Source organism: Lampris incognitus, chromosome 15, assembly GCF_029633865.1.
Source record: "Lampris incognitus isolate fLamInc1 chromosome 15, fLamInc1.hap2, whole genome shotgun sequence".
Taxonomy (NCBI): domain Eukaryota; kingdom Metazoa; phylum Chordata; class Actinopteri; order Lampriformes; family Lampridae; genus Lampris; species Lampris incognitus.
The window spans coordinates 32,123,911-32,137,314 of NC_079225.1; the positions used below are offsets into that span (position 1 = coordinate 32,123,911).

The window sequence follows — 13,404 nt, forward strand, 5'->3', positions numbered from 1 at the left end:
ATCTGTAAGACACGGTGAACATTACGCTGAGTGTAAAACCTTATACGCTGCAAACACTTAGAAGGCCCACTTACAAAGGTGTCAGCGAAATGATTTTTCACTCTTGGTGCCACAGATTTTTTTTTTCGTTTTCTTCCTTTTTTTATGGCTGTCCACTAGTGAGGAAATACAGTTTCCAGCTAGATTTTTCTCCTAGACAGCTGTGAAAAAAATGGATCTGTGTGACAAGCAATGTAAAATCAAGTTTGCTGTTCCTGTGTAATTGCTGCCCTAAGAGATACAATCACAATACTCACCAGCAAGCTCATCAGTGACAATAGTGTGTTTGATATCCATTCCTTAGCTTACTGCACTGGTTATGATTTCAAATATCTTATAATATGTCTATTAATCTTAATAATAAGAATCTAGAGTCCCCCGTCAGTTATCTAAAACACACGTTACTGTGCTTGCATGTTGGGAAATTCTGAGTCAACGGTACTGTCCGCTTCAATCTACTGACACATTCCTCTCAAACTGTCTTCAACCAATCTTATTACAATACCCACTTAAGTACCTTTCAGACCTGAAATATCTTCATTAATGCTAGCAGCATAGTCAGGAATATGCATTTGTTGAATCTGCCCACGCATCCCTGTTTCTCATCATTATGACCCACCCATTATCATCTTTCTCCTAATGTGAAATCTAAGCATGATTAAGATGTTTACCATATGTTGATTTTGTCAACCACAAGAGCTCCAGGATATCACAAAAAGAAAAAAAAATACAAGCCAGTAGGTAGACATCATGCTTACACACACGCACACAGGAGTATGTATCAAATAAAAAAAGAGGAAGTTTGATGTCATGCCAGATGTGTATCAGGTTGGCAAGCATTGGGAAAATACTGCATTTTTTTCATTCATGGTATTCAGTTCAGCTCAGTTAAGCCTGAAATCAGGACACTGTGCCAAATCTTAACTTGAGACATGCACACATAACTATCACCTCCATAAAGCCCCTCAAATCTCTCACCGACACCTGAACAACTGTCAGTCATTTATTTGTTGTCAATGCCTGATGCATGATCTAGGTGTAACGTGACTTTTTTTTTAAGGTAGGCAGTCCCTTCTCAAGTTAGGATTGGGCCCACTGACTCTCTGGATGAAGTGGTAGTTTTGGCTACAGCCCCTCAGTACTCCCTCGCCTCTTCCAGCTCATTCATGAACACGTCTTCGTGGGGGTTCTCCGGGCACCTCAGCCCGTTGTTGGGTGGCCGCACCGCATGGAAGCGACTCCAGTCTCCCTTGCACAGGATCCAAGGAAGCACGTCCACTTTGAAGTGCAGCTCAGGCGAGAACTCTGTGCTGATGAGGTTAGGCGTGCCCGCGCCCTTCCCCCGCGTGATCAGCCGCCCGCGATCACCATAGCAGCAGTGCTGCGCCGCCAGCGTGGATGAGTCGCTGGAGAGCGTCGAGCGGATGCAAGTACGTGCCGACGGCTTATAGATGTCCAGGCGTTCCTTGGGGCTGCTGGCATCACGCCAGCGGTAGGGCCTCCCCTGGCTGTCATCGAAAATGCTGACCACCGTGTACGCTGACTCGGAGGGGTAGGAGCAGGGGCAGCTGGGGAGCTCGGACAAGACCTGCTGGAGGTATCGCTGAAGGAACTCGCTCTTACAGTTCAACCACTTCTCACAGCTGTCCACATCTGTAGGCAAGGGGAGAGTCCCATGTGAGAAAACATGCCCTATATTGATACTGGTGAGGACTACAGCTTCCTTTTTAGATAGAGTCTGGAGCACCTGGCAACCCGTAGGCAATCCCACTACCACTCAAGCAAGCTTTCTTGAATTTGTAATATCAGTGGCCTTTTTCAACAGTTGGATTGGTCCTAAAGGGACCTCCTTAATGTTCTCTGCTAACACAAAATGCATTCAACTGACCTGTACCAAATGCTTCGGTGCCATTCTCCATCTCAAAGGGGAAAGGCTCCACAACAGTATTGACATCATCTACAAAGAAGAAAGAAGAACATTAAGCTGGGTTAAGCAGCGTAGCCACTCTACAGTCAGGATTAACCTCTTTTTAGACTTCTTTTGTCATGTCCACAGAATATCCATAAACTTTTTTTTTTGATAAATAAACAATATAAGAGTGACAGACATCAAAAGTTGGAACAAAAAATGTAACAATGATGATGGCTTAAACAAAAGGCTGCTCATGTCAAACTAATAGTTTGACTAATGAAGACCATGTTAATTAGCTTTGCAAAGCTAGCCCACAAATTTCCCTTTGCTCATTGTGATCTGACTAATAGGTATCTGATCTGTTTAATGGCATTTGTTTGTCTGAGGGGCGTCGTCAATGGGCGTAGGCCAAAATTACTTTGCAGGCAATCGGACCAGCCTTTAATCAATCAGAGCTAAATTGTAAATAGCTGCAAACCCTGCAAACCTCATAAAATGGGGCCAGTTCTATGTTCCCTCAGTCCTGGGGGTTAGCTGTCGAATAGGTTAGCTATGGGTTAAGGTGAGCGTTGGGTTAAGGTTAGGGTTAGGTAGAGGTTGAGGCTAAGTCAGGTTAAGGTAGGTTAGATTAAGTTTATCTAAGTTCAATGAAACAGGATTGAGGGAACATACACATACTCCTCGTAAAACCAGAGTGCCAAATTTCCCCATTCACCTTTCTGCGAGTAGTAAACACCGCAACCACTAGCAGGTAATTCAGTGAAAGTAGTTATTATTATGTCTGTGCATGAGTCTTGCCATCTTCGTTGAAGTCTTTAATAAAATTAATTCTATAGCAGCATTGACACTAACTTCTCCTAGTGCAGCCATTACTGTCGTTTTCAAAATACGGCACTTATTGTTGTCGTCATCATCTTAACTGCTCCCCATGGTTCACTGGTTTATACAGCTTCCTGCTGCCGGCTTAGTTGATTCTATATTCCCTTTTCCAGACAATGACTGTGTCTGAATTCTTCATACCACATGTATGCAAATTGTATTATGTGTAATATTAATATGCAAGTGAAGTATATGAATACTACATGGATGGAAAGAAATAAGTATGGCGCATATGGTCACTAAAAGAAAAGATCGAAACCATCCCATAATTTTTTGCGCCTTTGTTGTTTTGTGAGAGACGACCAATCCGGGAGGGGGCATTCCATAGCAATATGGTAGACAACAAAGCGGGAGGAGCAGCAGCTGGTTTCTGCAAGTTCAAATGTTTTGGGGTTTTTTTCTATGATAAAATATGTTATTTAGCCTAGCTTATGAAATGTTTGGTGTCAAGAAAAAGCTACAGCTAATTTGAAATGGACAAAGGGGAAGTGACCAAGTTTTTCTGGTGTTAAGAAGGGTTCCACTTCTGCTTGGATATGAGTCCGCCAAGTATAATGCATAATGCTATCGGGCCATACTGAGTAATATGGCCCAATAGCATTAAAGCATGCAGTATACACTGCATGCTTTAAGCGTGCAGAACGTCCTGACTCCACTTATATCTCATAGCAAATCTAGCTAAGCTCGCGAGAATTTGGCTGGCTTTGACAGAATACACCTGCACCTTCCAGAAAACTGAAGTAAGGGTCAACTCACCTGGACAAGGTTCCAGGTCACACCTGGAGGCCTCTGTCAGAGTGCAGGAGTAACCACAGGATTTGGTCCTTTTCCTCTCACCATGTCCACAGGTTACTGAGCAGGGGGACCAGGCAGTCCAGTCATCTGACTCCTTCTCTGTGGGGGGAAAAGGGAAAACAAACAAACAAACAAACACAAAAGATCAGTAACACAAACTCATAGTTTAAGACAAATGCGATGGGGGGGGGGGGGGAGTAATTCTATTCAAGGTGCAACATACTGTGGTGGTGGAAAATTTTGACCTTTGGGGCAGAATCAGGATATTACACAAAAAATCATGAAAGAACTGAAATAAAATGAAACAATTTTCAAGTTTTCCACTGAAGGAATTGACGTCACAAGCAGTGGACCGACTGTTCACCAACTCTCAGGGTAACATTTAAAGACATCTAGCCAGTCTCAGTCAATGTAAATGGCAGTTTTTCTTCTGGTCTAACCTTTTCCCATGCAGACCCATGGCCTTTTGAAGCAGGCCTCAGTTAAATTAGAGAGACGGCGCTGGGGTGCGTCGATACGCCTGCACACCAAGTTTCCTAGTGGTGTTAATGACACCGAAATCAAGCGGCTCTAGATTAGAGGCGCGGTGGGCGCAGAAATACCAGCTCGGGTGAAGCAAGAGTGCATCTTGTCTTTGTGGGAGTTGCCAACTCTCCATGTGGCCAGGCGGGAACAGGGTCAATGGGGAGTCTTAATTACAAGGGAGGCCAATGCAGGAAACCTTGATTTATGTTCACCAAGCCTTCAGATCTGACCACTTAACAGGCATTGTTGCTGGTTTACAGGCTCTACACTTGGTCTACATTTATGCGAGTAGATGAATGTGAGAGAAATTACATGGGTCAAATGATTTTTTTATACACCTGTGTGCCATATCATGACTATTTTGCTTGGGAATCTATATCTAAGGAAATCTTTAAATCTAAGACAACAACCATGAAGCACGAAAACCAAAGTCTGTGCAACCCTGCTGACTCTGCTGTGTTTTCAGCTCCATTGTCCTTGCCCAGTTTAAACTGCCCTTTTCTCTCTCTACTTTTCTCTTCCTCACATTTCTTCCCTTTTGGCTCGTCCAGTTCTCTCCTTCTCAATTTAACACTGACCGTCTCTCATTACTTCTTTCACCTTCCCCTCCCTGTCTCTCTCTCTCTCTCTCTCTCTCACTCACTCTCTCTGTCCCTCTCTCTCTCACCACCCTTGTCCACCATATTTGCCTCTCAATAATCTGTGCATGCTGAGGCACATTGCTATTTTTCCCACCAAGGGAAAGCAGAATTAAGAGAAGAAAAAAAAAACAAAGCCGTAAATGTTATGCAGAGCCCTGAAAGCCCCCCAAAATTCTTGAACTGGCTCAAAAGGCTGGGCCGCAGAGGGCAGTGAGGGCCGTCAGGGTTTTGAGGGGGGGGAAGCATGGGGGCCCAAGGAAGGATGAAAGGGCGGTCCGAATGGCCCCTGTCATTCTGTGTTCCCAATCTGCCCTCTAATTGTCCACAAGCAGTGGGCTGTTTTGTCCCAGGGAACAGTGCCGGCCTCATGCTGCCATTAGCGAGCGCATCGGGCCCATCTTCAAAAGGCATGCCTCCACGACCGGCACGACCAGTGTAAACTTCAAAGCGCCGAAAGTCCACAATGCGCTGATGGTCGAGTGCTCATGCCGCCTCCACTACTGGCATCTCCTGGCTCGCTCCGGCTGTCAGGACAGTCCACACTGCAGCGCTGCTAAGCCTCGCTCCCCCCCCCCTTCTCAACCTCTCTCTCTGTCATCCTAAAATATTCCTGTCCCCTCCGGTTTTCACTGGGCATCACTTGACGTATGAATTCATGTGTTATATCCAAACTATTCCCTCACTCTTTCCCTCTCTTTCACTATTAGTGGAAAATGTTTGATTATTTATGGTATTTTGTAAAAAAAAAAAAAAGAGACAAAAGCCATGCAAGGCCAGCAAAAAATAAAACAAAGTCGTCCCAAACTCTACAAAAACAAATCCACTGCCCCCCCCAAAAAAAAGAACCGCTAAAAAAAAAATCACGTAGTCCTTGAAAGGCAAGCAAAAAAGTTCCCCCAAACTCTACTAACGTTTTCTATTGTTTTATTTTCCATAAAAAGGTAAAAATCTGCCAAAACTTTAATATTTTTCCCACTGTCTTTTTTTCCTTCAAAACATCAGCCCATACGCCATATTTTTCTTCAAAAAGAAATAATGATAATAAAATAATAATCCACCCAAACTCATAATTTTTAAATGCTTGTTTGTAATAAAATATTTTTTACATCGAACTAAATCTAACTCATTAAAACATGCATTTGAAACAGCAATGTGTTTATATGGCTGCATTGGCAGACAGTGAGTGGACCACTTGGCAAAGCTCACCATAGTAGCTCTGCATTGGGTCCCAGCCCTCGTTCCAACGACTGTCCCACTCCCCACCCACACCGCTAGGGAGGGGTTCCTCACTGCCATAATCCAGGGAATAATCTTCCTCCTCCTCCTCCTCCTCCCCTGTTTCTCCCATCCCTGAACGACTGGTACTGTCCTCGCTGGAATCAGCGTCCGTGTAGCCCCAGAACAGGGGCCAGAAGAGCTTCTTCCCTCCCAGCCAATCTACCGTTGAGGAAGGAGAGGAGGAGGAGGAGGAGGAGGGGAGCCAGTCTTTTTCCTTGGCCAGGTCCATTTCCACCTCCATCTGAGGGTCATCCACCACCTCAATGGTTACCTTACATGGACAGAGAGAGGAATTTAGGTGAATTCAGTGTAAAAGTCGACCCCTTAAAGAGAATTCAAACCATATATCTGCAAATTTGGTGATTCTCTCTTTACCCCTTGATGCTTGTGAGCACCATCATTGTTTCTAGACATGAAACGTGTTCTACAAAGCCTGTGAAAATTTCATGTTTAAGAAATAGCTCACGACAGGCCGTGGTTTACTGTGATCATATCAGGGCTAAGGGGCGTTGATCCATGGCCTGTCGAGCTATTGCTATGCATATTGCTGGCAATATGAAAGACCGCTTTTATTAACATGTTTGTAAAGCATTTGTAAAGCATAGTTTTACAAAGAAATAGGCCCTCCTGGCTGCCCACACATATGCAACGTACTAGTGGAGTGATACTGAATTGTGTAAAGGAACTGGACGTTGTCGCCGTTGTATAGAGTTGTTGCACCACGGCTACCAACCAATCGGATTACTTGATTTGAGCCATCCGTTGTATAATGGTTACATAATGGGGAAATAGTAATGATGTTTCACTTCCTGTAAAAAGTTAGCTCCTCTGCAGATACACAGTTTTCACCCGATTGTGACAATATGGGATTGGTAACAACTTTCATCCAAAGCTATTATAGTTACAGACCCAAGACGCCAATGTAAGATATCCTTAACAAGCAAAGCTCGGAGCTACTTAAAAAAGTAGTCTGTTTTTTAACATGTCCTAAGCAAACCAAACCGTGATTGATAACTGACGATATCACTACATCTCTGATGTGTGAGCAAGGAGTATAAAGCTCACTGGGGGAAATCAACCAACTTGCGTCACCAAAGCGGTATTTTAAGAAACCAAATCTGCTTCCTGGGTGCAACCCATCCAGCCAGACATGAGCATGAGTACGCAGACAATCAAATTATCCGAGCTCTCTTTTTTTCTTTCCGGGAGAGAATGTGAGCATTAGCGCTAGCTAACTACCTCTCATTGGCTCAGTGTGAGTCAGCTTAGACACTTCAGTAGTGACAAAGTCCCTTTCACAGCTGGAGAGTAATGAGCAAATTTCTGCATTTTCACAGTGATTTTGCAAACCGCTGTGACAGCCACTTTGGGTTAACAGTTAGGTTGGCTCAGATCCAGTGCAATAGAAACTGTTTTTGATCATTGCAGGGTACGGCACCTTTGTCGAGAGACAAGTGTTTTGAAAAACAAATATGATGATTGATAGCTCGGGTCTTAAAATGGGCTGAGAAACTGAGTGATTCACAGGATTTGGATGCATCAAGACAATGAAAATTAGACTGCTAGAGCTCGGTATGTAATGTAATATAGACATGAACATTATTATGCCCCATTTAACCACATCCTGACTGCACCGACCAGTGTGTGTGTGTGGGGGGGGGGTACCCTGAAATACATTCAACAGAATGACTTCTGAGGACATTAAGACTAATGTAGAGGAAAGTAAGGGAACTTGATGGGTAATACATTAAGTGAAACCCTGCTTTTTCCATTGCCACACTTTATATCCATAGTGGAAAAAGTTATGGTTATTTTTGAACTAGCAAGGCTATCTAACCTGTCCGTGACTTCATATCTATGTGATGGATGCACTTATATAATAGACTGTGAGAGCTGAATTGCGACAAATATATAAAGCCCTTCCCAGGTTTCTGTCTTATTTGGCATCGATAGCTTATAGACAACCTGTATTTGCCCTCATTGCCTCATGAGATCTATTTTTATGACCCCCCCCCCACACACACACACACTTAAACCCATTAAAGACCCGCCCCACACACACACACACTTAAAAGCCCTTAAAGACATGTCGTCTTTTTCATGTTTCCCAAAAGGCAAAAGACATAATGTTTGTCCGTGACAAAGCAGGTTGAATTCCCATCATAACACTGACCTGGATGTTGGGATTCTGTGAGTTGATGTCGGCAGTGGCCAGATCTGGGAAATTTTTGAGGTCCAGGATGAAGGGTTTAGTCTCCTCTTCAGGCTCAGGCTGTGGGAGAACCCCTACAGAGCGGTGCTGGGAGTGGGACCACCTCCTCTGGTGGCTGTGAGGTTCGGGCAGCAGACTCTGGACCTGGTTCTGCTGCTCCAGAGCCTCAGGGACATACTGGACCCTGCCATTCTGAGGTGGCTGGCCATGGGCCTGAGTATAAATGAAAGTACAGACATGACGGGGAAGACAGTTAAGTTATGATACAGGACATTTTTTTTCCCTCAGTGTTGTGTTTTTGTTTGTTTGTTTTTTTTGTTGGTTGGTTGGTTGGTTTGTTTTGATGAAATTACCCTAATCAAATATGGACATCAGGATGACAGGCAGTAAACTTTTGACAATATCATATTGTAAAAAAAAAACTCTTGAAAATCCTTGTTTTATTGTTTAACTGATAACTCAAGAAAACCTTATTTCCAGAAAGATGGATGAAAATATCTGCCATTCCTCAGCTTGACCAGCAAATCTAAAAAGCCACTGAGACAACCAACCAGTCAGCCAGACGACCGACCAGTCCTCATTCATTTCATTCTTCTTTCTTTTTTTTTTCCCACAACACCCATGGGACCCATGCCTTGGACAAAGAGGGGCCTATGCCAGAGAGACTCTCTTTTAGCTTTAATGAGAGGGCCTGGGAGGCGTGGGACCCCTGGGCTGGCCCGAGTGTGTCTGAACCAGCCACCCTGCCACCGACACCAGCAGTTAACTTCCTCTCTAAAGGCTTCTGCAGGACAACCACCACAGATGTTAGGTCAACCATCTATCCATTATCAATCTATCAATCAATCTTCAGCAAATCAAAAAAAAAATGTGTGTGTGTGTGGGGGGGGTGGAATATGAAAAGGACTGGGTAGTATTTTTTTCCTGCAAATTAAAGGACACATCTTTATTTCACACCTGACTGTGTTATGCACTGACTGTACACCCCACTTATGTCGGGCAAGGACCTCGCAGATGGAGCTGGGCCAGTTTGTGGTATACACAGTGCAGAATACATGAGGTTAAAGGGCAAAATATCTAGGCTGCTGGCGGTATGGTTTGGGTATTGTAGTTGTGGCGCTGCGTACGGTTCACTGGCTGTCTGCGATAGCCCCATACAAAAAGAAAAGGCATTATCAAGTTGGTCACATGCAGTCATATGAATACATAGGGGCTGGAAAGAGAAGAGGTCAAAGACAAACAGGTGAAAAGAAGACTTCCCCCTCCCTGTAGCAACACGTCCAAATTATTTTTCACCGAAAGAAACCATTCATTGCACATTAACCATTTCTTGCAGATATTGCAACAAATGCAAGTTTCACCAAACACAACAGTTTTGCAAAGACAGCCTTTCGCATTCTATTCAACAGAGACAAAGACAACAATTTAACAAATCCTAGTAAAAATATATAATATAAATGAACTTATATGGGACTCGACACACTGAAGAAGTCAGCAGCCGAAAAATGTGTGCTTTTTTATCTTCTGCATATGAAAAAATGAATAAAATGTTGTATTTTGAGAGCAGATTAATATTTGGAAGTGCTATATAAAATGCAGCCCATTTACCATTTACTTTTTTGAGTAGGACCCCGCAAGCTTTTTTTTTCTTCATGGGACTCAACCCTTAAAACACTGCACCCCCTTTACATGCACTTTGAATGCACACAAAATGTGCACAAAATGTCCCCGATCTTTGAAAATCACTGCAAAATTAGATATTGTGATTCCATGAATTACACCATGCTATATCTGAGGGTAAATGAGAGGGGAACACTGAGGGCTTTCGATTGGTTCGTATTTTTAGAGGAGGGCCTATTGTCTCTAACTGAGCTTGGCACCGTCAGTGCTGGATTTGAGAGGTGTTGCATATCACTGTGCCAGCACCGTCCTTTCACTGCTGCTACCTCACACCCCATGTATTGCCCTCACCAGACAACGAGACCTTAACCATTCACACATTTTTAAGATATATGCTGATTTTCTACAAAAGTCGCTACCAGTCGCTCCAGCCTTTTTGCACCTGGCTCCACTGGATTTTTACTCCCGGAGGAAACCAGCTTAACAATATTACCCTGCTGGCAGACGGACATCCAGTTGCACAAACAGAATCAGTATAAAGATATTCCAACTGGTTGGCATGTACACGACACACGCAAACACACTCACCTGCAGACACAAACACACACACGTGACACGTGCATATGCTGACTCAAACGACACACAGATATGACTCAAGGCCGGAGTCATGAGGGAGGCCACATACTTTCACACCCTTCATCTCATCTCTTCTTGTTTAACATCTGGATCCTGTATTCCTTAACCCCTGTATATCACTCGTGCTCCTCCTTTCTTCTCCCCCCCCCCCGTCCTCTCTGATCCCCTTCTCCTCCTGCCGTCCTCTCCTCCTCTCGGCAGAGGGGGCTCCCCATGATCAAAGGCCCATTGGCTGACGGCATGTGGCGTGTCTTAACGGGGTCTGCAGGGATGCAGGGGGAGACTTACAGACTTGGCCTGGAAAACTGCCCCTCACTCTTTGTCTCTCGCTCTCTTGCTCTCGCTCTCTCTCTCTCTCTTGCTCTCTCTCTCTCTCTCTCTGCACACCAAACACCACAGAGGAGTCCACACCCGCTGCTCCCGTAAATCAAAGCCGGTGTCGGGGTGACTGGGGGGGACACTGGATCCATTTAGGGCCGCCGCTGCTGCTGTTGATGGTGACACAGATTCGGGAATAGGGAAGAGGTGGAGGTCGGGCGGCAGGGGAGCAGTTGGGGGGTGGGGGGGGCAGGCAGGCGGTGTGGCAGCCCTGATTTACGTGACCACAGATATCAAAGGCTTCTGCACTTGGCTGTTTCCAAACCATTACAGAAGAACAATAAACTATCGGCCCTCTTTGATCGGCGCCTTTGGATATGAGGGGGGGGGAAGTGGGGGGGGGGCAAATGCGGGCTTAGTGGAATCGGGGTGAGTTCGGGGAGGTGGGGGGTAGCAAACAAAGAGGGCAAACAGGTCTTGATTTTTGGAAAAGAGGCCACCAACACTACAACACAAACCCCTCCTCCTCCTCCTCCCCGAGAGATGAGGGTAAAACCAAAAAACAGGAAATTCCACATTAACACAAAAAAGGGCCAACATAAACAATCAGGGGAGTGACCTTTGACCCTGGCTCTAGTGAGAGAGCTGCGAAGGGTTCGCCTTACCCTGGTTACATAAGCCTCTGGTTGCTTTGCTGCGCTTTACTGTACTACCCTACCAGTCCACTACCCCCCCTCCTCCTCCTCCACCTCCACATCCACACATGCCAGTCCTTTTGGATCAGTATCTACCAGGACACGAGCGAAAGGTGCACGGTCACCAAATGTGCCGTTTTGGGGCATGAGACTCACAATGGCAAATGCCAAAGCATGTCGTTTTCATCAGCAACCTGCTTCCCTTCCTCTCTGCAGGGCTCCTCTGTGACATCTACACTGACAAAAATCAAACCGGCGACGACAGCGGGAGGCCACACAAGAAGGAAAGCTCAAAGGCAAAACGCTGAGGGCCGACACTCATGCGCAAGCATGCACGGCATAAACACACACATGCACAGACACACCACACACACACACACACTCAGACTTTGATATCCATTTGTGTCCACGTGTAACATAAACACCACACAGGTTGTGTGCTGAGTGTTTGAATGCATAGAGGGTGCTGGAAACTCTTCTCTGCTACTTTAATGTACTTTCATGTTAATGGAAAAAGAAAAACAAACAAAAAAAGAAACAACGGGCATCAGCCTGTACTTCTGAAGAAGAGTGGACACCATTATAGTTCAACCGGACGTTTCATTGTCTCCATAGTGACCACATCAACAGGAACTATTTCGCTAAACATTGATGCTTGCTGGGGAAAAAACGTATTCATAAACTTATTCATACTTTCTCATTATAATGTATGTGTTATTGGAAATCTCTAGATACAATGTCAATCAATTACAAGTATAATTGGTAGCCTATAACTTTATAAGCGGTATGCGGGAAACTGAAGAGGATGCGGGAGGAAACATTTCAAAGAGAAGGTTGACAGGGTATCAGTTAGTTTCACCAGGAGGCTGTTTTGTCAGTCACAGGTGAGATTAAGATGTCCCAGGACAAATTATTATCCCCAGCTAATAACGGAAAGCCAATGCACACAGGTAATGCACGGCAGAAGAAGAGGAAGAGGAAGAGGAAGAGGAAGAAGAAGAAGAAGAAGAAGAAGAAGAAGAAGAAGAAGAAGAAGAAGAAGAAGAAGAAGAAGGGAAGAAAATAACTTACCCCTAAAGACACGCCGTTATGGAGCTTATGGGCGACATTCTTGTGCCTGGTGGGAAAAGTCGCAACCAAACTGACCATAAGTATTAACCAGGTCACCGTCAGCATCTCAACTCTCCCGCGGATTTGACGCATCTTTTCACCCGCGACAATGAAGGAAAAAAACAAACAAACCAAAAACAAAACTTCTCCCTCGTGAGAGGATGATAAACTTTGGGACTGCTCCGGTCAACCGCGGCTCTTGGCTTCAGGGCGCGCGGTGTTTCCTGTCCATCGGTTTCCCCGGGAGTCTTGACTCCGCGCGGACAAACTCGCTCGACCTTGACGGCGGCGGAGCGTCGTCGCTTTATGGAGATGCGCGCCCGGGGGCGGCCGGCAGCGCGCTGTCCATGTCTTCTCTAGTCTGGGTCACAGTCCACGGTCCGCCATCCAGCACATCCGTCCATAAAGCAAGACGACTGGGGACAGCTTTTTTAAGGACCACAGGGGACCCCAAACCCCCCCCCCCTCAACAAAAAAAATAATTATGATAATAAAAAAAATAGAAGATGCCCCACGCAAATCTCCCCGTCCGCACCGGCGGGCGCTCATTCAGCTACTTTGAGCCGGTGAGTCATGGCGCCGTGGGTGGTGTTTCTTCTTCCAATACATTGACATCTGGAGCTCACAGGATGCTGCTCGTTTCGTTTCTGACACGTTAATCCGTTATCCGGGTGAAGTTCATCCGCACTGGGTTTGTGTCGTGTCGTGTCGTGGTGTGATGTGTGTGTGTGTGTGTGTGTGTGT

At 45.2% G+C, this 13,404-nt stretch overlaps 1 protein-coding gene across 1 annotated transcript; it reads right to left on the reverse strand.

The window, feature by feature from the left end:
* Positions 1-1,174: 1,174 nt before the first annotated feature.
* ism2b (isthmin 2b) lies at positions 1,175-12,722 on the reverse strand. The gene is made up of 6 exons (XM_056295030.1): positions 12,622-12,722; positions 8,243-8,494; positions 5,998-6,340; positions 3,587-3,724; positions 1,928-1,996; positions 1,175-1,692 (listed from the first exon to the last, which is right to left on the reverse strand). Exons 1-6 carry the CDS (start codon positions 12,697-12,699, stop codon positions 1,175-1,177), a joined length of 1,398 nt encoding a protein of 465 aa, XP_056151005.1. The 5' UTR covers positions 12,700-12,722.
* Positions 12,723-13,404: the final 682 nt, after the last annotated feature.

Bases quoted from the DNA above. Each gene is read 5' to 3' on its own strand.
- ism2b (XM_056295030.1), bottom strand. From the start codon at position 12,699: ATGGTCAGTTTGGTTGCGACTTTTCCCACCAGGCACAAGAATGTCGCC. The intron at 8,495-12,621 runs GTAAGTTATTTT...ATTTATACTCAG, and splicing joins ATAACGGCGTGTCTTTAGGG to GCCCATGGCCAGCCACCTCA. The intron at 1,997-3,586 runs GTGAGTTGACCC...TCTTCTTTGTAG, and splicing joins TGACCTGGAACCTTGTCCAG to ATGATGTCAATACTGTTGTG.